The 24,500-nt window shown below is 45.1% G+C and overlaps 1 protein-coding gene across 2 annotated transcripts; it reads left to right on the top strand.

The window, feature by feature from the left end:
• Positions 1–295: 295 nt before the first annotated feature.
• arl10 (ADP-ribosylation factor-like 10) lies at positions 296–24,500 on the top strand. Of its 2 annotated transcripts, none has more exons than XM_035177857.2 (4): positions 296–795; positions 14,461–14,644; positions 21,139–21,314; positions 23,394–24,500. In XM_035177857.2, the coding sequence occupies exons 1-4, from the start codon at positions 658–660 to the stop codon at positions 23,565–23,567; spliced, it is 672 nt and encodes a 223-aa protein (XP_035033748.1). In that variant the 5' UTR covers positions 296–657; the 3' UTR covers positions 23,568–24,500. The 2 variants fall into 2 exon arrangements, with proteins under 2 accessions (XP_035033748.1, XP_047199289.1); XM_047343333.1 differs by lacking the exon at positions 296–795 and adding an exon at positions 10,104–10,298.

Genomic DNA, 24,500 nt, shown 5'->3' on the forward strand with positions numbered 1-24,500 from the left:
GAACTAATATCAAGGTTATTATTTGACTTATAAATAAAATGTCTTCACAGATACACCTGAAACATTCTGTGTCTCCTCTGTCAGCCATTTTGGATCTAATGATTTTGTTACAAGTTAGTATTCACGGTAACTATGGTAACTATTGATACATTGTTACTATGGGATGGAATTTCTGATTATTATAGACTATTGTCCATAAACAATATAAATAATATGGTGAAAAACACAAAATAAAAGCACAAGATGATCGATATTTATATTTCATTTAAAATGTTAATGAAAAGAAAATGATTACATTGTGTAACCTGGTTTCCTGGAAAGAACTAAAGTTGAAAACAAGACTAATGTGATTAATCGATTATCTAAAGACTCGCTGACTAATTTTCCTCTCAACCGGTTAATCGATCATTGGTCACGGTTGTTGACCCTGAGGTGGCGCGAGCCGCGTCTCCTCGGCGGTGCTGGAGTTTCCGAGCGGCAGTGAACGCCTCCTCTCCTGTGGAACAACAACACGCGGACTCGGTCTCAGGTGAAGCCGCAGCGGAGGCACCAGGAAGCGGCTGCGACACCCAGGTACTGCCGGTGAGACCGTCCCTCCGCTGCCCGGTAACCCTGCTCCCTGCCCGGGCACCTGCCTCCGCTCCGTCCCCTCCACACATGGTTCTCCTCCGGAACATCTCCATCGCCCTCACCGCCGCCGTGGCCGCGCTCGGGTCCGCGCTCTTCATCGCGCTCAACTACTTCTACAGGAGGAAGATATGGTCTCATCACAGGGACTATACAGCCATCACTGAGGTGAGAGAACATAACTATACTATATATGATATTATCATATATTATTATATGATCAACTACTTCTAAAGGAGGAAGATATGGTCTCCTCACAGGGACTATACAGCCATCACTGAGGTGAGAGAACATAACTATATTATATATTATATTATATTATATTATATAGTCTGACTATAGAACCATCACTTAGGTTTTATTTTATATTTTTTATTTTAATTTTAAACTTGGGCTGTCTGTTACTGCACGTGAATGAATGAATGAATGACTGCAGGATTCTGAAGACTCTAACTGAGCTGATGAAGATGATTAGGGTGATGAAGATGATTCTTGGTAAATGACTGACAGTGACGGAGGAGGGGATGAAGATGGTTTTTGATTACTCATTAGATGAAGAAGTTATGATGATGATGAAGAATACGAGGAGAAAGCAGCTGCTGTTGTTAATGATGAATAACTAATGTGTGAATGATGTGATGATGAAGAGTAACACTGATCAGAGAGATGTAAATAATGAGGATGATGAAGAGTAAGACGAGACTGCTGCTGCTGCTGCTGCTGCTGTTGATGTTGATGAATAACTCATTTATTATTGGTGTGATGAGGATGATGATGATGATGATGATGATGATGATGAATAAATCATTGCTTCCTAAGTGACTGTGAAGATGAAGATGATGAAGAACAAGAGGAGAATGCATCATTAGCAGCTGATGATATATATATAGTGTTGATGATGATGATGAATAAGGAAGGAGGGACGCGGAGCGGCGATGAAGTCTTCACGGTCCCGATCACTTCGGCCGGTCCACCGTCAATCACGTCAGCCACCGCAACACGCTTCCGCCTGGCTTTTCACAATAAAACGTTTGTTGACAACTTCACAGTTGGACTTCCGGTCAGAATAAAACCCCAAATTAAATCAGGTTTTAATGTCAAACAGGTTTAAACACACAAGGACTTTCCTGTGCTGTACTTCTGCAAGTATTCGTGTTAAACATGTTAACATATATAAAAAGAGGGAAACAAAACTTCAATATATAAAAAAACTATAAGCACCAGGGCAGGGGTTCTGCAATATGTTGTAAGTAATAGTTATAAATACACATTATACCTAAAAGTCTTTTAATTATACCATGAATAATACCAACAAAATCAATTAATATATATGATTTTAAGACTGGTACAGTATTTGATTATACAACCTTTATTTAGAAATCATTGAGGGGTGACCTCAGGTGTTTTGTTTCTTTTCTTCTTATGTGTTTATTCAATTCAATTTGATTTTATTTGAATGGCGCCAAATCATAATATACATTATTATCTCAAGGCTCTTTACACAGAAGGTCGAGACCTTTAACATTATAGAGAAAGCTCTGAAGACTGTGGAGAGAAAAAACTCTGATCAACAGACTCAATGTGGACGACATCTGTCTCAACCAGTTGGGTTGAGCAAAGAAAAATGGGGAAGAGAGGAGATGGAAGAGGGAGAGGGGAGAGAGGAGAGAGGGAGAGGAGAGAGGAGAGAGGAGAGAGGAGAGGGAGAGAGGAGAGAGGAGAGAGGAGAGGGAAGAGGGAGAGAGGAGAGAGGAGAGGGGAGAGAGGAGAGAGGAGAGGGAAGAGGGAGAGAGGAGAGAGGAGAGGGAGAGAGGAGAGAGGAGAGAGGAGAGGGAGAGAGGAGAGAGGAGAGAGGAGAGAGGAGAGGGAGAGGGAGAGAGGAGAGAGGAGAGAGGAGAGGGGAGAGAGGAGAGAGGAGAGGTGAGGTGAGGGAGAGGGAAGAGGGAGAGAGGAGAGAGGAGAGGGAAGAGGGAGAGAGGAGAGAGGAGAGGAGAGGGAGAGAGGAGAGGGAAGAGGGAGAGAGGAGAGGGAAGAGGGAGAGAGGAGAGAGGGAGAGGGGAGAGAGGAGAGAGGAGAGAGGAGAGGAGAGAGGAGAGAGGAGAGAGGAGAGAGGAGAGGGAGAGAGGAGAGAGGAGAGAGGAGAGGGGAGAGAGGAGAGAGGAGAGGAGAGGTGAGGGAGAGGGAAGAGGGAGAGAGGAGAGAGGAGAGGGAAGAGGGAAGAGGGAGAGAGGAGAGAGGAGAGAGGAGAGGGAGAGAGGAGAGAGGAGAGAGGAGAGGGAAGAGGGAGAGAGGAGAGGAGGAGGGAGAGGGAAGAGGGAGAGAGGAGAGGGGAGAGGGAAGAGGGAAGAGGGAGAGAGGAGAGAGGAGAGAGGAGGGGGAGAGAGGAGAGAGGAGAGGGAAGAGGGAGAGAGGAGAGAGGAGAGAGGAGAGGGAAGAGGGAAGAGGGAAGAGGGAAGAGGGAGAGAGGAGAGAGGAGAGAGGAGAGGGAGAGAGGAGAGAGGAGAGAGGAGAGGGAAGAGGGAGAGAGAGGAGAGAGGAGAGGAGGTGAGGGAGAGAGGAGAGGGAAGAGGAGAGAGGAGAGAGGAGAGGGAGAGAGGAGAGGGAGAGAGGAGAGAGGAGAGGGAAGAGGGAGAGAGGAGAGGGGAGAGAGGAGAGGGGAGAGGGGAGAGAGGAGAGAGGAGAGGGAAGAGGGAGAGAGGAGAGAGGAGAGGGGAGAGAGGAGAGAGGAGAGAGGAGAGAGGAGAGGGAGAGAGGAGAGAGGAGAGGGAAGAGGAGAGAGAGAGAGGAGAGGAGGTGAGAGAGGGAAGAGGGAGAGAGGAGAGAGGAGAGAGGAGAGGTGAGGAGGGAGAGAGAGAGGGAGAGAGGAGAGGGAGAGGGGAGAGAGGAGAGAGGAGAGAGGAGAGGGAAGAGGGAGAGAGGAGAGAGGAGAGAGGAGAGAGGAGAGAGGAGAGAGGAGAGGGGAGAGAGGAGAGAGGAGAGAGGAGAGGGAAGAGGGAGAGAGGAGAGGTGAGGTGAGGGAGAGGGAAGAGGGAGAGAGGAGAGAGGAGAGGGAAGAGGGAGAGAGGAGAGAGGAGAGGGAGAGAGGAGAGAGGAGAGGGAAGAGGGAGAGAGGAGAGAGGAGAGAGGAGAGGGAATAGGGAAGAGGGAAGAGGGAGAGAGGAGAGAGGAGAGAGGAGAGGGGAGAGAGGAGAGAGGAGAGGGAAGAGGGAGAGAGGAGAGAGGAGAGGTGAGGTGAGGGAGAGGGAAGAGGGAGAGAGGAGAGGAGAGAGGAGAGGTGAGAGGGAAGAGGGAGAGAGGAGAGAGGAGAGGGAAGAGAGAAGAGGGAAGAGGGAATAGAGGGAAGAGGGAAGTTATGCTGTGTTGTCTCGTCATGGACACACTGAGACAAATTCCAACTAACTGAGTTATGTGGCAATAAAGTATTATATCCATTTAAATTACACAGATAAAGAAATAGGAGAAAAGGTCCACAACAAAAACAAAACATGTCATGATTGACAGAGTCATGTTTGAGAGCCGATACTGACTCCTAGAGTAGAGTACAGTACAGTATATTACATTAGAGTAAAGTATAGTATATTACAGTAGAGTAAAGTAGAGTACAGTACAGTAGAGTTCAAAGATCTCCACAGTTTCCTGTAATAGGAAACATTAAGCTCACAGCGGCCTCTGGTGGTCAATGTGTTAAAGTTCTGCTGGTTCTGTAACAGGTTGAATTCTAATGATTCTTTGTCACGTTTATTTAAATATTCTCTGATACAGTAAGAATCTCTAACTCGTGAAAAACATGGTGATTAAATGATGACATCACAAAATAAATGACTCGTTACACAAAGTTTGAATTACATGTCAGTGCAGTTTCACACTGACGCCATCATGTGCAGCGTGTCAGCATCACTACGCACAGACTGATCTGTTCAGGTCAAAAACAAAAACTCTTGTTTCGCTTCAGATCGTATAAATCTCTCATCTGAACAGCTCCATATATTAATATTAGTGCAGGGTCATAGCGCCACCTACTGATCAGTGTGAAAATTAAGTTGTTGTAACATTGTCCAATTGACACAAAATTGCTCACGCTACATCAGAGCCCCTACTTGAACAGATATATTAGTCTGTACGTAATAATACTGATGGCGCCACCTACTGGCAACAGGAAGTAAGCTTTGTTTTACAACTATCATTCAAATTACATAAAACGTTCACAGTGTGATGTGCAATTGATAGCGTGGACCGTAATGAGCAATTAGCAGGCAAGGATCGACATCACGTGACGGACGCAGGAAGTGAAGCGTTTGTCCTTGCCGCAGAGCGCAAAACACGTGCAACGTGGAGACGTGCGTTTGGTCATTGATCGCTCTCTCCACTAACTGCAACAGGCTTCAACGTGCGTGTGCTCGGGCCCGTTCAGTGCTGCTTTGCAGCAATATTTATTATTGTAACCCAAATGAATTGGCTTTTTAAGGGCTTCAACATGCTCCAATCATTACCAAAGTTTGCAGAAAATTAGAAAGTGGTGAAAATCTACGTATTCTGGAGTAATTTTAAATGGGCGTGGCAAAATGGCTCAACAGCCATTTTTTTTGTCAAGATCCAAAGGGACACTGAGTAAACATCCTTTGTATATCTCTTTCTCTCTGTCTTGTGACCACTAGGTGGAGCAGACGCGCTGAAAATAAGTAACCTCAACATATCAATTAAACTTTATTCAAATAGCATATTTCAAAGTAATCAAATGCAATTCAAATTGCTTTTCTTCCTTTTCTTCTTGCTCCTGGCAAAATGACGAGGTCTGGGACCTTGGGTTCAGGGTCTGGGACCTCGTTTTAATTATTATTGTTATTATTATTATTATTATAAATAAGTCACATTGTATAAATATGACTGTAGCATGTTAAATTCAAAGGAAGATAACTCAGCACATTATAATACCTATTAATAACTACGTTTGGACACCAATAATCAACTTTTATTATTCTGACATTATTTTGATCATCATGATGCTAATAGAATATCAACAAATCCACATTATGTTATGCCTCAAACATTCCCACAAGAATTTCAAAACGTTATTGTAAAATATATATAATGCTTGATGCAACAATTTTTCTTTTTCTTTTTGCAAAAGCTATAAGTCTTACTCTTCCATTTTGTTTAATTTCTACATTGATTTAGAAAACAACAGCAACATTAGTTCTTTCAAACACATTCATGTCAGTGTAATTATAGATTTCTGTCTTTACAAAGTGAGAACTGAATATGTGTGATAAAGGAAGGTCAGTGTTTGATTGACAGCTGATCTCTGTGCGGAGCAGAAACGTCACCACGACGAACTTTGATCAACAAACATGGAGACAAAAGAAGTTAAAGATTTAAACACAGAATCTAAATCACTGCTTTTAATGACTCGAGTCTATTTGAGTTTACAGAACTCAGCTGTGTCTCCAGGATAAACCCTAACTCCAGCATAGAGAGGCTGAGTGAATGTGGTCTGGACTCTGTGGAGGAGAGTCATGGTGTCAGAGACGCTGTAGAAGGACAGAACACCTGCACTGTGATCCAGGTACACTCCTACTCTGGAGGACACAGGACCTGACACTGGAGTCTTGATGCTGTTGTAAAAAAGATATAACTGTTTCTATAACAAGATAATGACCAAGATTTATCATTGTATCCAAATACACATTCACCTGAGCCTCCTGCTCTGCTGATATTCTTGTATGTGACTGCTACATGAACTGCTCCTCTCACCCCCACCTCCACCTCCCAGTAACAACGTCCAGTCAGACTCTCTCTACTCAGGACCTGACGCCAACCAGTGAATCTGTCTGTGTGTTTAGAATAAGACTGATCTTCTCTCATACATGTTACTTTTCTGTTTCTCTCAGATAATAACAGCTCTTTGTTTACTGTGTTTGGATCCAGTGTGATTTCCTGTGAATATCTTAAGAAGTCAGCTCTGGTCTCTGGCTCTGGTTGTGGCAGTAAAACATCCACTTGAGACACAATCTGTAAAATCTCTGTCTCTGTCTCACTCAGAATGTCCTGTAGTCGACCTCTGACCTGGGACACAGCTGCTGTCACGTCCTCAAAGGTCCTCAGAGGACGGATCCTGATGCTGGATGAGTGTGTAGATTCACTGAGTGGTGACAGTGAGGGGTAGTTGTGTAGAAACTGGGTGTGATCCTCTGTGTCTGAGAGCTGCTTCAGTTCATGGTCTTTCCTCTTCAGCTCAGTGATCTCCTGCTCCAGTCTCTCCTGAAGCTCTCTGACTCGACTCACTTCAGTTTCCTGCTGGGATCTGATCTGCTGCTTCACATCAGAGCTTCTTTTCTCCAGCAGACGGATCAGCTCAGTGAACATCTTCTCACTGTCCTCCACTGCTTTATCAGCAGAGCCATTGACGGCCTCCTCCTCCTGTTGAAGCAGCTTCACATCTTTCTCTGTGTCCTGGACTCTCTGCTGGATTGTTTGTCTCCTCAGCCCGAGCTCTCTCTGCCTCTCAGTCCTTTCTGCTGCAGCTGACACTGTGTCGTGGTCTTTATGTTCATCCACAGAGCAGAGATAACAGATACACTGCTGATCAGTGCGGCAGAACATCTTCATCACCTCATCGTGACGAGAGCAGATGTTCTCCTGGAGCTTCTCCGAGGGCTCCACCAGCTTGTGCTTCTTCAATGGAGCTGACTGAAGATGAGGCTGGAGGTGTTTTTCACAATAAGAGGCCAAACAATTCAAACAGGACTTGAGAGCTTTCAGTTTCCTCCCAGTGCAGACATCACAGGCCACATCTTCAGGTCCAGCATAGCAGTGATCAGCAGGAGCAGCTTGGAGTCCAGTCTTCTTCAGCTCCTCCACTAAATCAGCTAACATGGTGTTTCCTCAGGACAGGCCTCGGTGTGAAGGTCTGTCTACACTGAGGGCAGCTGTAGCTTCCTCTCCTCCTCTTTGTCCCAGTGGGTGTTAATACAGCTTTACAGTAGCTGAGTAGCTGTGTCCACAGCCAGTAGTCACCGGATCCTTCAGTAGATCCAGACAGATCGAACAGCAGAATCTTTCTCTGTCCTGTTGATTTTCTTGCTGCGCCATTTCAGCTGGTGCCAGAGACTGTAGAACAGTTTCACTTCCTCTGAACAGATACAGATCTCTGCTCCTCCCCCTCTCGTTCACTTCCTGCAGTGACTCAGCTCCCACAGGTCACAGCTTGTTGTTCACTGGTTCTTACACTGACACACCTGTGAAGGGAGGAGACACAGACATGTCCTGACTGGGAGGAGCTGGTTCTGTTTGAGGAAGAAGTTGTTGGTGTTTCAGGATTTACTGCATTTCACAGCGGCCTGTTCCCACCTGGTGTTAAGAGGAGATTCAGTGAGAGGCAGTGAGAGTGTGTTCTCCTTCATTCACAACACACAGTAACAATTAAAGTCAAATCAAATAGATGCATTTAATAATAATAAATCACATCTTAATTTATAATTATGATTATTATTATAACCATAATTACCATTATTTATATCTTCTATCACTCTCTCTCTCTCTCTCTCTCTCTCTCTCTCTCTCTATCTTCCTAAATTGTTATGATGTTTTTGAGAAAAGATTAATTAAATTGTTATTAATTTTACATTCATATATGTATAATTGTCTTCGTTTCCAATATGTCATAACCTTGAAAGTTGGAAGAGGTTTCAATGTATATTTATATATTTAATATTTCAAGCAATTCTGCAGCTATATGATAAACTAGAGCTACGTTGTAGCACTAACGGGCCGAGCTCACGCAACTCGGGACCTGTCGTGGTCGGTGGAGAGAGCGATCGGCCACCGGGCACACGTCTCCACGTTGCATGTGTTTTGCGCTCTGCGGGAAGGATAACGCTTCACTTCCTGCGTCCGTCACGCGACGTCGATCCTTGCCTGCTAATTGCTCATTACGGTCCACGCTATCAATTGCAGATCACACGGTGAAAATGTTTATGTAAATCGAATGATAGTTGTAAAACAAAGCTTACTTCCTGTTGCCAGTAGGTGGCGCCATCACTATTATTACGTACAGACTAATATATCTGTTCAAGTAGGGGCTCTGATGTAGCGTGAGCAATTTTGTGTCAATTGGACAATGTTACAACAGCTTAATTTTCACACTGATCAGTAGGTGGCGCTATGACCCTGAGGAAATATTGACACATAGAGCTGTTCAGGCTTGGACTCTATGATCATGTGACAGAAGTTTGGTGGTGATAGGACGATGCACAGTGGAGTTATGACAACATCGTCTCCTTTAGCGAAGGATGATCCTTCGCCGCACCTCAATGTTTACACGGTTTGAGGAAATGTTACAATTCTGACCATGGTCCAATGACTTGACTCAGCTCACTTGAGCTGTATAGAAACGCCCAAAATGGCCACTAAATCCAAAATGGCGGGCTTCCTGTTGCGTTTTTCAAATTGCACCTCTAGACTTTTTTGTTTGTCTGGTCACGATACACCTGGGCTATGATTTTTGTGAAGATCGGTGAAAGCTAACTGAGGGGCTTTTCCTTAGATGGCGCTGTTGAGCCATTTTGCCACGCCCATTTCAAATTACTCTAGAATACAATTACTTTTTGGGGTTTTGAATTTCCTGCAAACTTTGGTATGAATTTGAGCGTCTAGGCCTGAAAAAGCCCAAAAGGGAAATAAAATCCTACAAATACCACAGGGCCTCCCAGCGGGGGGGCTCGGCCCGAATGAGAATGAGAATACAGCTTAGACAAACAAGTCGTTCACACATGGTCACATGTGTTTCAGGTATAAAAACAAATTTACGTAAAAAAACCTCATTATTATCAATATTATTATCAATAGTAGCAATAGAAGTGTCTTCCTTATAATTTGATCAGAACTAATATCAAGGTTATTATTTGACTTATAAATAAAATGTCTTCACAGATACACCTGAAACATTCTGTGTCTCCTCTGTCAGCCATTTTGGATCTAATGATTTTGTTACAAGTTAGTATTCACGGTAACTATGGTAACTATTGATACATTGTTACTATGGGATGGAATTTCTGATTATTATAGACTATTGTCCATAAACAATATAAATAATATGGTGAAAAACACAAAATAAAAGCACAAGATGATCGATATTTATATTTCATTTAAAATGTTAATGAAAAGAAAATGATTACATTGTGTAACCTGGTTTCCTGGAAAGAACTAAAGTTGAAAACAAGACTAATGTGATTAATCGATTATCTAAAGACTCGCTGACTAATTTTCCTCTCAACCGGTTAATCGATCATTGGTCACGGTTGTTGACCGGAGGTGGCGCGAGCCGCGTCTCCTCGGCGGTGCTGGAGTTTCCGAGCGGCAGTGAACGCCTCCTCTCCTGTGGAACAACAACACGCGGACTCGGTCTCAGGTGAAGCCGCAGCGGAGGCACCAGGAAGCGGCTGCGACACCCAGGTACTGCCGGTGAGACCGTCCTCCGCTGCCCGGTAACCCTGCTCCCTGCCCGGGCACCTGCCTCCGCTCCGTCCCCTCCACACATGGTTCTCCTCCGGAACATCTCCATCGCCCTCACCGCCGCCGTGGCCGCGCTCGGGTCCGCGCTCTTCATCGCGCTCAACTACTTCTACAGGAGGAAGATATGGTCTCCTCACAGGGACTATACAGCCATCACTGAGGTGAGAGAACATAACTATACTATATATGATATTATCATATATTATTATATGATCAACTACTTCTAAAGGAGGAAGATATGGTCTCCTCACAGGGACTATACAGCCATCACTGAGGTTAGAGAATATAACTATATTATATATTATATTATATTATATAGTCTGACTATAGAACCATCACTTAGGTTTTATTTTATATTTTTTATTTTAATTTTAAACTTGGGCTGTCTGTTACTGCACGTGAATGAATGAATGAATGACTGCAGGATTCTGAAGACTCTAACTGAGCTGATGAAGATGATTAAGGTGATGAAGATGATTCTTGGTAAATGACTGACAGTGACGGAGGAGGGGATGAAGATGGTTTTTGATTACTCATTAGATGAAGAAGTTATGATGATGATGAAGAATACGAGGAGAAAGCAGCTGCTGTTGTTAATGATGAATAACTAATGTGTGAATGATGTGATGATGAAGAGTAACACTGATCAGAGAGATGTAAATAATGAGGATGATGAAGAGTAAGAGGAGACTGCTGCTGCTGCTGCTGCTGTTGATGAATAACTCATTTATTATTGGTGTGATGAGGATGATGATGAATAAATCATTGCTTCCTAAGTGACTGTGAAGATGAAGATGATGAAGAACAAGAGGAGAATGCATCATTAGCAGCTGATGATATATATATAGTGTTGATGATGATGATGATGAATAAGGTACGTGATGATGAGGAGGATAGTGATGAGTTTGAGGATGAAGATTTGGAATGTGGGTCCTGGTCGAGTTCACACATGGTCGTCGACCGCTGATGGAAACTTTATTTTGTAGAGAAGGAATCGTGTGGCGTGATCAAGACGTGACAGAGCTCAGTGAATCCAGCAGAGGTCAGAGGTCAGAGGTCAACACACTTTCAGACAGACAGAACTAAGAGGATCCATTAAACGTTCAGTCCATTGATGGAAAATGTATCTGCAACTATGTTGATGATCAATTAATCAAAAGCAAAATGCTGAGTGTTGTCCGGAGCGTCTGATTTGCTGCTGCTCTTTGTAAGTTTATCAGTTTATTAGTGAAACCATGAGAATCTCTGATGTTCCATATAAAATAATCCATCATCACATGAGCTTCAGATGAAAGAATCAGACAAAGATGAGGATGGTGCGTCTGAAGGGAACAGGCGTGTGTTTCAGTCTGACATCAGCAGGTCGGGGGGGACACCACGTTGTCGTCTCACAGGAACAAAGAACCAGAGACTCAATAAAACGATTCTTCATCCCTGCAGACGGATCTTTAATGAAATCTATCTGCTCGTCTCTAATCTGGTTTCCTGGATTGAATCAGCGGCAGGCGCTAACAGGCTCAGGCGGATTTATCTCGGTGTGTCTGCGGAGGATAATGTTGTCGGAGTGTAAATGTTTTGATCCCGACAGGAAGCAAACGTGCAGCGTGATGTTCTGTGATCACGACTTCAGCTCCGAAAGACAAGGACGTGGACTAACAGCGTGTTTCTGTTCTCAGGGAGTTTGTAAATCAATCAGTGAAACAGCAGAAGATTCACCTGACGAGACGGAACGTTCAGCTTCAGAGTCCTAGTTCCTCAAAAGGAAACTTAAACTTAAACTTAAACTCAAACTCAGACGGCCACGAGGAAAATAATGTTACGCAGAGAAAAAGATCAACACCCACGAGTCCAGTGTCCAGTCGAACATCTGTGACGTTTATTCTACCATTTCACCAAGAAACCACAGAATCCATATCTGTGAATAAAGATGGACGACGTGTCTCCACTTCCTCCAGAAATGAAGCCAAAGTATCTTGTGATGACATCATGTGGAGTCAGAGTCTGTGCAGTCGTGGTCGTGGAGCCGCTGCATCGAGGTCCACCACCACTTCCATGGCTAAAGATTCCTGCTCACGCTCTGAACGTTGTTTAAACGAATAGAAATTCACTAAATGAAGAAGAAGAAGAAGCAAAGACAGAAAAATAATCTCAAAAAACTCCTGGGACACGAGTTCCCTTCTCTTCTTATTCTCATGAATTAAATACGTCTCTTATTCATCTCTGCAGTCGAGCTGGTTTGAACTCGTCTGTGTGATGAACCCTCGTGTTGCCGAGCATCTGCTTCGCCGTAGAGTCCTTGAGCAAGACGTTAAATCCCTGATCCAGCGGTGCAGAGGCAGCTGAGCTCGACTTTTCTCTCCCTCCCTGTGGAGCTGAAGAAAACTGTAGGAATCAATACAGCATCCCTGTTTCCTTATGAGAGATATGTGTGAACGGGCAGGAGTCAGAGTAAAATCTGATTAAAGACCAGAGCTCAGGTTTGATTTGAAAGAGAATAATCTGTGAGGAGAAGCTTCAGATTCACGTCTCACGGATCCTGGAGGCAGAAACCTCCAATCAGACGACTGGAGAGAGAGAAACTCTGCAAAGTCTGATAAAGCTACTCACCATAATAAAGGCAAAGCAGTTCGGCCTCTGCAGCAGCTTCAGCTCTGTCAGAGTTTTATCTCCCAGCGGCTGCATCAGCCTGAAATACACAGAGACCACGTTCACTGTATCTGCTGCTGCGCTAACTCAGCTCCACCCGTCGCTGATTACTGACAGAAACGTGTCAGACGAGATTGAATTCATCACCCAAACATCTCACATTCATCCTCTGAGCTCGTTCGGCCTCGATCACAGCGTCACCCCGCTGTAGTTTCATCTGAGGAATCAAATTAGAGTCGATTCTGAAGCTATGATTGTAAATAATGAAGAGAAACTCGTCGTTCAGACTCAATCATGTGTCAGCAAAGCAGAGTTAAGTGAGAGATTTTTAATAGGGAAGCAAAATCTGTCTGGGCTCTAAAAGGGCTGATATGAATTGCTAAGTAACCTCCAGGGAGCCGTAGCCCCGCGTCTCTGCACGCGGTGTGAATAAAGACCGACCTCGTGTGACTTGGAGGACTGACGTGTGCAGAGTCTCAGACGGACTGTGGCCTCCCGCCGTCTCACCAGGTGAAGAGCAGGAGCTGAGGTTTGAATCCAGCTGCAAACAGACAGTCAGTTGTTTTCAGACCTGAACTGAAGCACAGACATGTTCCTCACATGTTCTGGAGCTTCTGTTTGAGAGAACAAATGTCTGAGTGACATCTCAGGATGAAGAAGAGGAGCCGTACACGTAGAAGACGAAGACGTCAACTTGGAAAGACGAGGAGGTTCCAGAGCTTTTGGTGATGAGGGCCGACGCCGGTGTGGATGAGCTGTGACTCTTTTTATTGACACTTTCCTGCTTTCATTTTCAAAAAGAGTCTTTCTACAGACACTCGTCGGCTCAGTGAAACATTAAGTTTTCTCCGTCTGTGCAGATTCTCTCAAATCCACAGTAATAAGAGCAGAGTTCTCATTTAGCTGCTCTGTGCTGTTTCACCTCCAGAGGTTTGCAGACGCTGATTCGTATTCCTGAACATTACGAAGTGTGTCTCAGTCTCAGGGTCAAAGTCCCAACAGTCCGACGCTCAGTGTGATTCATGGGGAGGATCCAGTCTGCAGGCGTGACAACAAAGGAGCTGATTCTGGCTGCTTGCTCAATTGCTTCAGTACAGAAGAGACTGCAACAAATGAGGATCTTCATTATTCATTAGTTCAGAATAAATAGAACCGTTTTCTCATCAGTGTCCCGGAGCCTGAAGGTTAAATCTCAAAATGTCTCATTTGGTCTGAAGCAGAGACTCAGTCTCGTAAATGACACAGTGCAACGTTTTGACCTTTAATCAGCAGCTTGATAAGAGTGAGTCTGATGTGTGAGTGTGAACAAGAGAAAGTTTCCTCCTTCTCTCCCTGAACGTCTGTTCTCTGGTGAGTGGGTTCCATCTCCTGTGAGAAGAACTGACTGAGAGTCAGCTTCAACTGTCACAACCAGCTCCAGTTGAAGAGTGAAGCTGAACTGAGATCAGTTCAAAAGACTCTGAAGTTATTAGAAACCAGAGTTTATCTCCAATATTCAGCAGGAAACTTTAACTTTAACAGAGTTTGGTGGATTTGTTGCAGGTTCAAGCAGAATGAATCAACACGTGTGGCTGCAGGGGGCGCTGTTATATCATGTGTCTTTAAATAAAATAAATTCTGTGTTTAATTTTTGCCACACCTCGACATTTCTGACCATCATCTCTGCTCCGCCTGCAGGAGGTGGAGGAGCGCGGGAAGCGTCAGGTCCTGGTCCTCGGTCTGGACGGAGCTGGGAAGAGCAGCATGCTGCAGGGTTTGACCCCCGGGCCGCCGGCGGCTAAGAGAGGCCGCTGCCGGCCCACCCGCGGCTTCAACTTCATGAGCCTCAATGCCCCCGCCTGCCGGCTGGACTTCCTGGAGAGTAAGAGCCCTTTTATCTCCCACAATCCAACAGTGCAGTCGAGGTGACATTTATGATTTATCGAATATGATTAAAGACAGAAAGGACGGAACGTTTACGCCTCTGTTCAGAAAAGTTTATATTTAAAGATGGAGGTCGCGTCTCCACTTCCTCCCACTAGCTAGAAATGAAGCCAAAATATCTCAGATACAAACGCTGCCATCTTATGATGATGACATCGTTTGGAGGTCGAATCTGAGCCGTGGTATCGAGGTTCCGCCCAAACACGTGCTCGACCAATCAGGAGTCAGTCTCAGCTGTCAATCATGAAAAATAACTAATTCAAACCAAACTGTTCAGAAACACTTGAACGAACATCAGTGAGATAAGAACTATGTAAATTCAACATTTTTTTAACGTGAACAGGTTTATGATCTACACTGCAGCCAGCCACCAGGGGGCGATCCAGACGATTTGGCTTCATTTCGGTGACGCGTCATGTCGTCCAGCTTTGTTTACGATCTATGATGCAGTTGTGCGTTTGTTGAAAAGGTTTGAAGACCTCTTGCAGAATAAGTTTGAAAGTGCAGATTGTTGGAAAATCACTGAAAAAGGCTCCAAACTGTATATTTTGGTGCCGACTGTGATGTTAATACACTTGTGACCAATCGTACGCTGCGGTGGGAGAACGTGGTCGAAAGCCGCCGCTCCCATCGCTGATCCCAAACCAAAATGAATCAATCTCGTCTGCTGAGGTTTTCCAATAAAATAAACCTACTATGTCGACTACAGACCTAAGACTAGCTACAGATACACATTAGTGCACGTACAGTGTGTACAGTGTGTACAGTGTGTACAGTACGTACAGTAAAACCAGCCGTGTTCAGTAATCTGTGTGTTTACTGAACAGGAAACGTTTGTTCCTGATGTTTCAGGCAACACACATACTTCCAACTCAGGGAACATCTGCTGATGATCCACAGTGAACTCCTCATCACCTCTCAGAGAATGATCTCACAGATGAGACACAAAGTTGAATAACAACAAGTAACTGCACCACCGCCCGACTGGAAGAATCTCAGTCCACCGAGGAGTCTCCGATTCAAAAGAGACAGATGAGGTTTTTTGTGAATGTAAAAGTTCTGTTTTGAGTTATATTTTCTGTACAGAGAAACAGAACTGGGCTCAACTACTTTCAGTGAGTCTTTAAAATCCATCTTCTCCGTCTGGTCGTTTAAATTATTTAGAACGTGGAACGACCCATTCAGGGTTCAAAGAAAAATGTTGGAATGATATTCAGGTTCAGTCACGTTGGCTATGTGCGTGATTTATTACGCTGCATGTGCCTGAAATCGGGAATCAGGTTCGACGCAGAATGTCTGTCGGGCTCGTTACGACCTGAGCATTTGTTTATGCTTTGGCTCCTTCTGGTTTGTTAAGTGCCACAGGAAGCTGGACTTGACTTTCAAATTAGTTCTGCCCACAAAAAGTCGCAGAACCGAAAAGACTTCGTCGAAGATTCCAGTACGAATGCGTTGTTACGCCCCCTATTGACTCAGTTTAAAATCGCAGGGACAATGCAAATTAACATTTCTGTAACTGAGCCGGTTCAGCCATCTCGGGAATTTAAACTAAACGTTGTGTCTTCTCTTGTGTTCGGAATCTCGCTGCCAACATGAAGGTGAAGTCTGTGATTCCACCTGGTTGTTGATTTCGGTTGTTTTCTTCCATCTCTTCCCTGAAGGCTGCGTCCATCACTGCCGACGCAGCCTCTGCTTCAGGGTCCAGATCGTGTCTGAGTCAGTGTGAAGGTTTCAACAGTGACACCAGATCTTATCTTACTCAGATCAAACAGTAGAGGCAGATCGCTGCGGTTTTATTTCTACAAATAAACTATAAATCCTCCAAATGATCTGCAAACCGCAGCTAAAAATAACATGACTGCCTTTGCCTCTGGTTCAGTCGAGGCGTTAAACTGCAGTCGGCCTCAGGATGAGTCTCTGGATGAATCCGCAGCAGCAGTGTCACGATCTGCTGCTGATTTATTCATGATCTGAAAACAGAAATCTGAGGAAGCCAGATCTGTTTTTCCTCCTGTGGGAAAGTGGGAGGAAAACACGCCCCCCCCCCCTCTCGATCAGAAGACTTCAGAAGCGTTTGAGTCTTTGTTTGATCCTTCAACAGACTCAAACACATGAAATATAAGATCTACAAATGGGTGTGACACACAAACACTGAGCAGTTTGAACACAGGACACACACATCACAACCTGGAGACACAAAATGCTGCATTTAAGTGCTGCTGGAAAACTGGGACATCTGGATTTTAAGTTTAACTTCAAAGTGAGAAAGATGTTTTTCTGAATAGAACAAGTCGTTACTCAACTTGTTCAACAGGTGAACCTGTCTGCTCCACCTCAGTTTACCTGGTGAAGCCCCGTCCACCAATCACAGCTCAAGAGACGGCGTGAGCAGCCACAGGGACGTCACGCGGGTCCTGTCAACGGAAACCTGCTCAGAAAACACAAACCAGTGAAGAACTTTAACTACACATCAGGAAACCAGTGGATTCAGCAGATTTTGGGGTCAAAGTCAAATGAAGTTGAACTTTGACAACAAAACCCAATAAAAACCAGCAGCTGTGGTTTGTGTGGCTGCTCAGTAGAGCATCACTCAGTAGAGCATCACAAAGTGGAGCATCACTCAGTAGAGCATCACACAGTGGACCATCACTCAGTAGAGCACCACTCAGTGGACCATCACTCAGTAGAGCACCACTCAGTAGAGCATCACTCTGTAGAGCATCATTCAGTAGAGCATCACTCTGTAGAGCATCATTCAGTAGAGCATCACTCTGTAGAGCATCACTCAGTAGAGCATCACTCAAGGGAGCATCACTCAGTAGAGCATCATTCAGTAGAGCATCACTCTGTAGAGCATCATTCAGTAGAGCATCACTCTGTAGAGCATCATTCAGTAGAGCATCACTCAGTAGAGCATCACTCTGTAGAGCATCACTCTGTAGAGCATCACTCTGTAGAGCATCACTCAGTAGAGCATCACTCAGTAGAGCATCACTCTGTAGAGCATCACTCAGTAGAGCATCACTCAGTAGAGCATCACTCAGTAGAGCATCACTCTGTAGAGCATCACTCAGTAGAGCATCACTCAGTAGAGCATCACTCAGTAGAGCATCACTCAGTAGAGCATCACTCAGTAGAGCATCACTCAGTAGAGCATCACTCAGTAGAGCATCACTCAGTAGAGCATCACTCAGTAGAGCATCACTCAGTAGAGCATCACTCAGTAGAGCATCACTCAGTAGAGCATCACTCAGTAGAGCATCACTCTGTAGAGCATCACTCAGTAGAGCATCACTCTGTAGAGCATCACTCAGTAGAGCATCACTCAGTAGAGCATCACTCAGTAGAGCATCACTCAGTAGAGCATCACTCAGTAGAGCATCACTCAGTAGAGCATCACTCTGTAGAGCATCACTCAGTAGAGCATCACTCAAGGGAGCATCACTCAGTAGAGCATCACTCTGTAGAGCATCACTCAGTAGAGCATCACTCAGTAGAGCATCACTCTGTAGAGCATCACTCAGTAGAGCATCACTCAAGGGAGCATCACTCAGTAGAGCATCACTCAGTAGAGCATCACTCAGTAGCGCATCACTCAGTAGAGCATCACTCAGTAGAGCATCACTCTGTAGAGCTCATTTCTCCACGAAGGTCCAACAGTTAAACTCAGTCAAGCTGCACAAAGTCACACTCAGAAATCAGAGTTTCATCAAGATCCAAGAAATATTTTCAGAGAAATCTGTAAAATGTCCCAAAACATCTCACAATGTTAAAGAAAGTAATAAATGAAATACATTTTTGGATCTGACCCAAATTTAACAATTTCTGACCCATGTCTCATTGCTCTAAAGTTTCCTCCTGACAAACAAACAAGTACATCTCCTTCACCCTCGACGTCATGACACCAGTACAACTGACTTCGAGTAGAGTAGAAACACACTCACACACATATGACTGAGCGTCTGTTGTGTGTGTTGTGTATTTAATAAGTCTGCTGCTCTACAGGACGAGTGTCCTGCTGGGATCTGACTGCTCGTACCGCTCAGCCCTCTGTGCCACATCACGGTAACAGGTACTTACTGCTGCCACATCTCATCAGCCGCAGGTACATCACCGCCCAGTTACCTAGCAACAATCTCCATTAAGTCTGTGCTGAAGTGAGAGCCGCTCCTCACACGGCGCCTCGTGTGGCCGCCGGTCGTCCCAGCTGAAGGTCACTTCCTCTGCACATCTGTCATGTGGATGTGACAGTTTTTTGAGACTGAAGCAAAACTCTGACCACTTCCTGTCAAAGTCAATCAGTGAAGTGACTCAGTCGACGTCAGTTCACAGATCAGTAGAGAAAACGACCACATCTCACCTCTCACCTCTCACCTCTCACCTCTCACCTCTCACCTCTCACCTCTCACATCTCACCTCTCACCTCTCACCTCTCACCTCTCACATCTCACCTCTCACATCTCACATCTCACCTCTCACCTCTCACCTCTCACCTCTCACCTCTCACCTCTCACATCTCACCTCTCACCTCTCACCTCTCACATCTCACCTCTCACATCTCACCTCTCACATCTCACCTCTCACCTCTCACCTCTCACCTCTCACATCTCACCTCTCACCTCTCACCTCTCACCTCTCACATCTCACATCTCACCTCTCACCTCTCACATCTCACCTCTCACCTCTCACATCTCACCTCTCACCTCTCACCTCTCACCTCTCACCTCACATCTCACCTCTCACATCTCACATCTCATCTCTCATCTCACATCTCACCTCTCACCTCTCACCTCTCACCTCTCACCTCTCACCTCTCATCTCACCTCTCACCTCTCACCTCTCACCTCTCACCTCTCACCTCTCACCTCTCACATCTCACCTCTCACCTCTCACCTCTCACCTCTCACCTCTCACCTCTCACCTCTCACCTCTCACCTCTCACATCTCACCTCTCACCTCTCACCTCTCACCTCTCCATCTCACCTCCTACATCTCACCTCTCACCTCTCACCTCTCACCTCTCACCTCTCACCTCTCACCTCTCACATCTCACCTCTCACCTCTCACCTCTCACCTCACATCTCGCCGCCTCGCCTCTCGCCTCGCCCGCCGCCCCACCTCCCACCTCTCACCTCTCACCTCACATCTCACATCTCACCTCTCACCTCTCACCTCTCACATCTCACCTCTCCTCTCGCCTCGCCCGCCTCTCGCCTCTCGCCTCGCCTCACCTCTCACCTCTCACCTCTCACATCTCACCTCTCACCTCTCACCTCTCTCCTCTCGCCCTCGCATCTCGCCGCCTCACCTCTCACCTCCTCTCTCCTCTCGCCTCACATCTCGCCTCTCGCCTCTCACATCTCACCTCTCACATCTCACCTCTCACCTCTCACCTCCTCTCGCCTCTCTCGCCTCTCGCCTCTCACATCTCACCTCTCACATCTCGCCTCCGCCTCTCTCACCTCACCTCTCACCTCTCACATCTCACCTCTAAAGCTATTCATCCCAAAATAAAAATACAAGCCTCTGAGAAGAAATGACAACCAAGACAAAAATTTGTTTCAAAAATGCTGAGAAAAACAGATTGTGTAAAAAAAGAAGTTTCACAGTTTTATTTAGTTCGGAGCTTCGCTGACATTTCATGTCTGGAGGCAACAAGATGGAAAAAGTGAACCAGACCAATTTCCTCCTATCAGGGAAACGTGGTTATAAATAAAGCCTAAGTGCCGGCTTCACCTATTTCATCGCCCAGTGGAAAGCAGATTAGCCATTTAACTCAGTCTGCTGCACATCACAAATTAATCTGTGGCCAATTTGTTTAAAGCAGGAACACCAGCAGCTCATTAATTCATCTTCTCTTCCTGGAACACAAAGGACGAAAAGGAAACGTCTGAAATGTCCTCGAGAGACTGGATCAGTCGCGTCTGTTTGTCTGTGGTCGAACTCTCAGCAACACTTTGTTTGTGTCCATCTTATATATTTATCCTTGAATACACTCGCTGCTTTGTCGATGGAACCTCATCCAATTATGGAGATCCCCAGTTAAAACCAGTGCAGTGTCATAATAACACTTATCGCCTCATGATCGTTTGAGTTGTATCATTTTCTACAAACTTTACGGGATCAGACCATTTGGATTAAAAGAGATTTAACACATTTCTACATTTAATACAAAAGTAAAACGTGTGTGTGAGGTCACAGTGAAACTTTGAACTTTAACCTCCAAATTTAAATCAGTTCGTCCTCGAGTCCAAGTCAAACTTTGTGCCAAATTTGAGGAAGTTTCCTCGTTACGTTCCTGAAATATCACGTTCACAAGTTAAGGAAGTGCGGACAACTGTCATTGAATCGTACTGAAGCTTTAAAACATTCAGAGAAGAACATCAAAGGCCGATGGAGAATCGCAAACTGACGAATGTTTCTCTGCTGCAGTTGGCGGCAGGGAGGACCTGCGGCGGTACTGGTCCGAATACCTGAGGAGGACTCACGTTCTGGTGTACGTGGTTGACTCGTCCGACCGGAAGCGCCTCCCACTGGCGAAGGCTGAACTGCACCGCCTCCTGAAGGTGGAGCCTCAGCTGCCCGTGGTCGTCCTGGGAAACAAACAGGTAAAGGACTTCCTGTGTTTTAGATTCTCGTTGATTTCCCTCCTGTTCAGACATCAAACAATTCAGGGTCCGGAAAACGAATGAAAGCGTCACAGTGAAACAAACCAATCAGTCCGAGTTTCAGTGTCATAGCAAAGAAAAGCAGTTTTAACACCCGACAGAAATGAATGCATGGAAACCAAGAGCTGAACAATAGAATAGAATATCTAAAACTAATCTGAGAGATACTGTAGATCAGGTCATCTGACATAGAGGAGATGAACCTGGTGAGAAGGGAACAGAAGCCACGCTGCTCGTACTGATACCGACACTGAACATAATGTTGAATTAGCTTAAATGACCTAAGAGATGATGCGTTGGCGACAGCAGGTACGAGTCGTTCCCTCTTTATTTATTCAGCGGAGACGATCCATCATTTCCTCAGAATTAAACATGAACCTACGAAGGAAGCAGGAGCCTTTGTCCCTTGTTCTGTCGGACGCTGCAGCTCTGATCTCAGACCTGAGGGTCGCTTTACGACAAGGAGTGAACGATGAGGTCGCCTCGGTTTGAGCTAAACAAGCTTCAGTTCCCAGAAGGTGCAGAAGCAGGTGCAGCGTGTTCCTTACGATGGTTAAAACATCTATATTCCTCCACAGGAACCAAGTGAACTTCTCTTCTTTCATCTCGAAAAATAATGAGGAGGACGAATCCCATCGAGATGAAAGAGCCGTGTGCATTTTTAAACCTTGGTTATTTTTCAGGTTTCGCTGCCGAGCTCAGAAACTATAACATATTTTACTCTGAGCACGCTCTGGGATTTACAGGCATAGAGGTCGACGTCTATTTGAACAACGAATACTTGTCAGACATTGTTTTAGCTGCACGTAAATGTCGACATATAGGAAGAACATATAGTGAGAACATGGTTCACAGTCATTAAAAGATCATAATTATCTACTTTTAAACTTTTCTTTACATGCAACATTTGTTAATTTTTACCAAACCTGCTCAACAGTTTGAGTCGATTGTTCCAAACTGCAGCGGAACCAGACTCAGTTTGTTCAGTAGTTTGTGTTGAGGCTCTTCTCCTGTGCATTCTTCTGCTTGAGTGGTTTAAGTATAAAATAATAAATCAACGGACTCAAGTCTCGGTTGCAGCCATGAGCTGAAATGAAGAAACCCCAGTGAAGGACAGAACTTCAAACCGGATAATGAGGTTTGTTTGGCGTGACGTCTTCCCCAGGATTCATGTTTCTCTGAGTAAACGCCACAGGTCTGGATATCCATGGATCTACAATATCAAATATTTTTAATTAAAACTAAAACCCAAACCGTGGTTGTGCCGCTCACATGATGCAGGTAAATGAAAGAGACAGCGTCTCAGGCAGGAGGAGGGAAACTCCCCCAGCAGCACTTTGTTCTCAGCCTCGTTCAAACAGCACAAAGGACGTTTCAGCAGAAGCTGCTGGAGACGGCGTGCTGCGAGGACACGAGGCGGACGTGAGCAGGATGGAGGCGTGTGGGGGGGGGGCGTCTCCACGTGATCAGAACATCCAGCGCGTGACAACATTACGTGTGCTTATTGGCACATTGTGAATTATGAGTTAGTGGTGATTTCAGTCATGTCAGCGTCATCAGGTGAATTCTATTTACTGTCGACAAGATATTTCCTTAATGGTCAAATCACAACTTTAAATTTCAGGGTGAATAAATATCTTTACCCCCAAATTATAGTTCTGTACGATTTCTATAACTGTTCATATGGTTCAGAACATGGACGTTTTTTATTCATGTGATTTGAGTCAGATTTAGTTTTTCTTCACATCTGAAGCAAATGTTCACGTTACGTTACTTCTCTAAACTGTCGTAGCTTCTAGACACGTACAGTAACGTTATTAAAGTCCATGTTGACGTTCTCACGGCTTCACTTGAACGTCGAGCATGACCGACAACCTTTCTACAAACACTTAACATTTAACACAAAACTCGTACAAGAGATGGATTTTTTTAATTGGCAGACGTATAAATTCTTAATAAAATACAGTAAAATGTTGTTTCTCGTCAAACTGAGTGTAACCGGTTTCATGCTCCTCGCAGGATAAGCCCGATGCCATCGATGTGTCGGAGCTGCGTGAAGCTTTGTCTCTCGGCTCCGTGACCGAGGACAGGAAGCTGTTCCTCTTGGCCGCCCAGCTGGATTCAGACGAAGCCCTGAGGAACTCCTGCTGGGGCCTGGACACCTTCCAGGACCTCCTGCTCCAGCTCGTCTAATCTCGTCCCCCCCCCCTGCAGAGCAGAAGAGGAGGAGATGGAGGGATGGAAGCAAAGGGACGGTTTCAGGACATCCTCCTCCTCCTCCTCCTCATATAAGCTCTATTTTTTGAGGCAGAGGAGGAGGAAATAATGAAGGTTTCAGAAGCAGAGGAGGTGAAGATGAAACTCCTCCTCCTTTTCCTCAAACTGCGTCAGCTCGTTTTCTCCCGACTCGTCATCGTCACCGAGGAAGAGGAGGACGAGGGTTTATTCTCAGACGTGTGACGCAGAACCACACGTTTCTTCTCCTGTAGGTGACTCATATGTTCAATTTGTCTTAATGTCAACAGGTTTATTTCAGCCTCTATAGAAAAGATTGTAGACGCAGAATATGCAGATTTGTCTTGGTTTCCTGTTTTCTGAAAGCTTGTCGTGTGCGATCAGAGACGTCGGCAGAGCAGAACAGGCAACCGCTCGGGTTGCCAGGTTGGAGTTCCCCGGGGCCCGAAGCCGCAGCAGCTCAGTGAATCATCTGATTCTACACGGAGGCTTTTCTGAGATCTTGGGGATTTAACTCCCTGATATGTTTCTTGCTTGTCAGGTTTCAACACTTCCATGACTGTAACATGTTCTCACAGCACAATGTGTTTTTAAATGTTTCCCCCACAGTTCTGTCCCAGAGCAGAACGTAGAATCCAGTCACGTCTCTCAATGTATCAGTGGTTTGTAAATCTTCTTGTACAGATAAACTGGACTCAGATTACTTCAGATGTTTGTGAATCTGTGATGAACGGGAACATTTATTCCTTTTGATGTCGTGTTGCAGGAATGTTCTTTTCACACGGAGCTGAGTTTTCAGTGGATCAGTTATGTAAAGGAAACTGTTGCATATGAATTCATGCATGTTTCTGTTCTCTTTTAAACGTGAAGCTGCAGTTTCCATTAAATTAA

The sequence above is a fragment of the Hippoglossus stenolepis genome, chromosome 15, assembly GCF_022539355.2.
Source record: "Hippoglossus stenolepis isolate QCI-W04-F060 chromosome 15, HSTE1.2, whole genome shotgun sequence".
NCBI lineage: Eukaryota > Metazoa > Chordata > Actinopteri > Pleuronectiformes > Pleuronectidae > Hippoglossus > Hippoglossus stenolepis.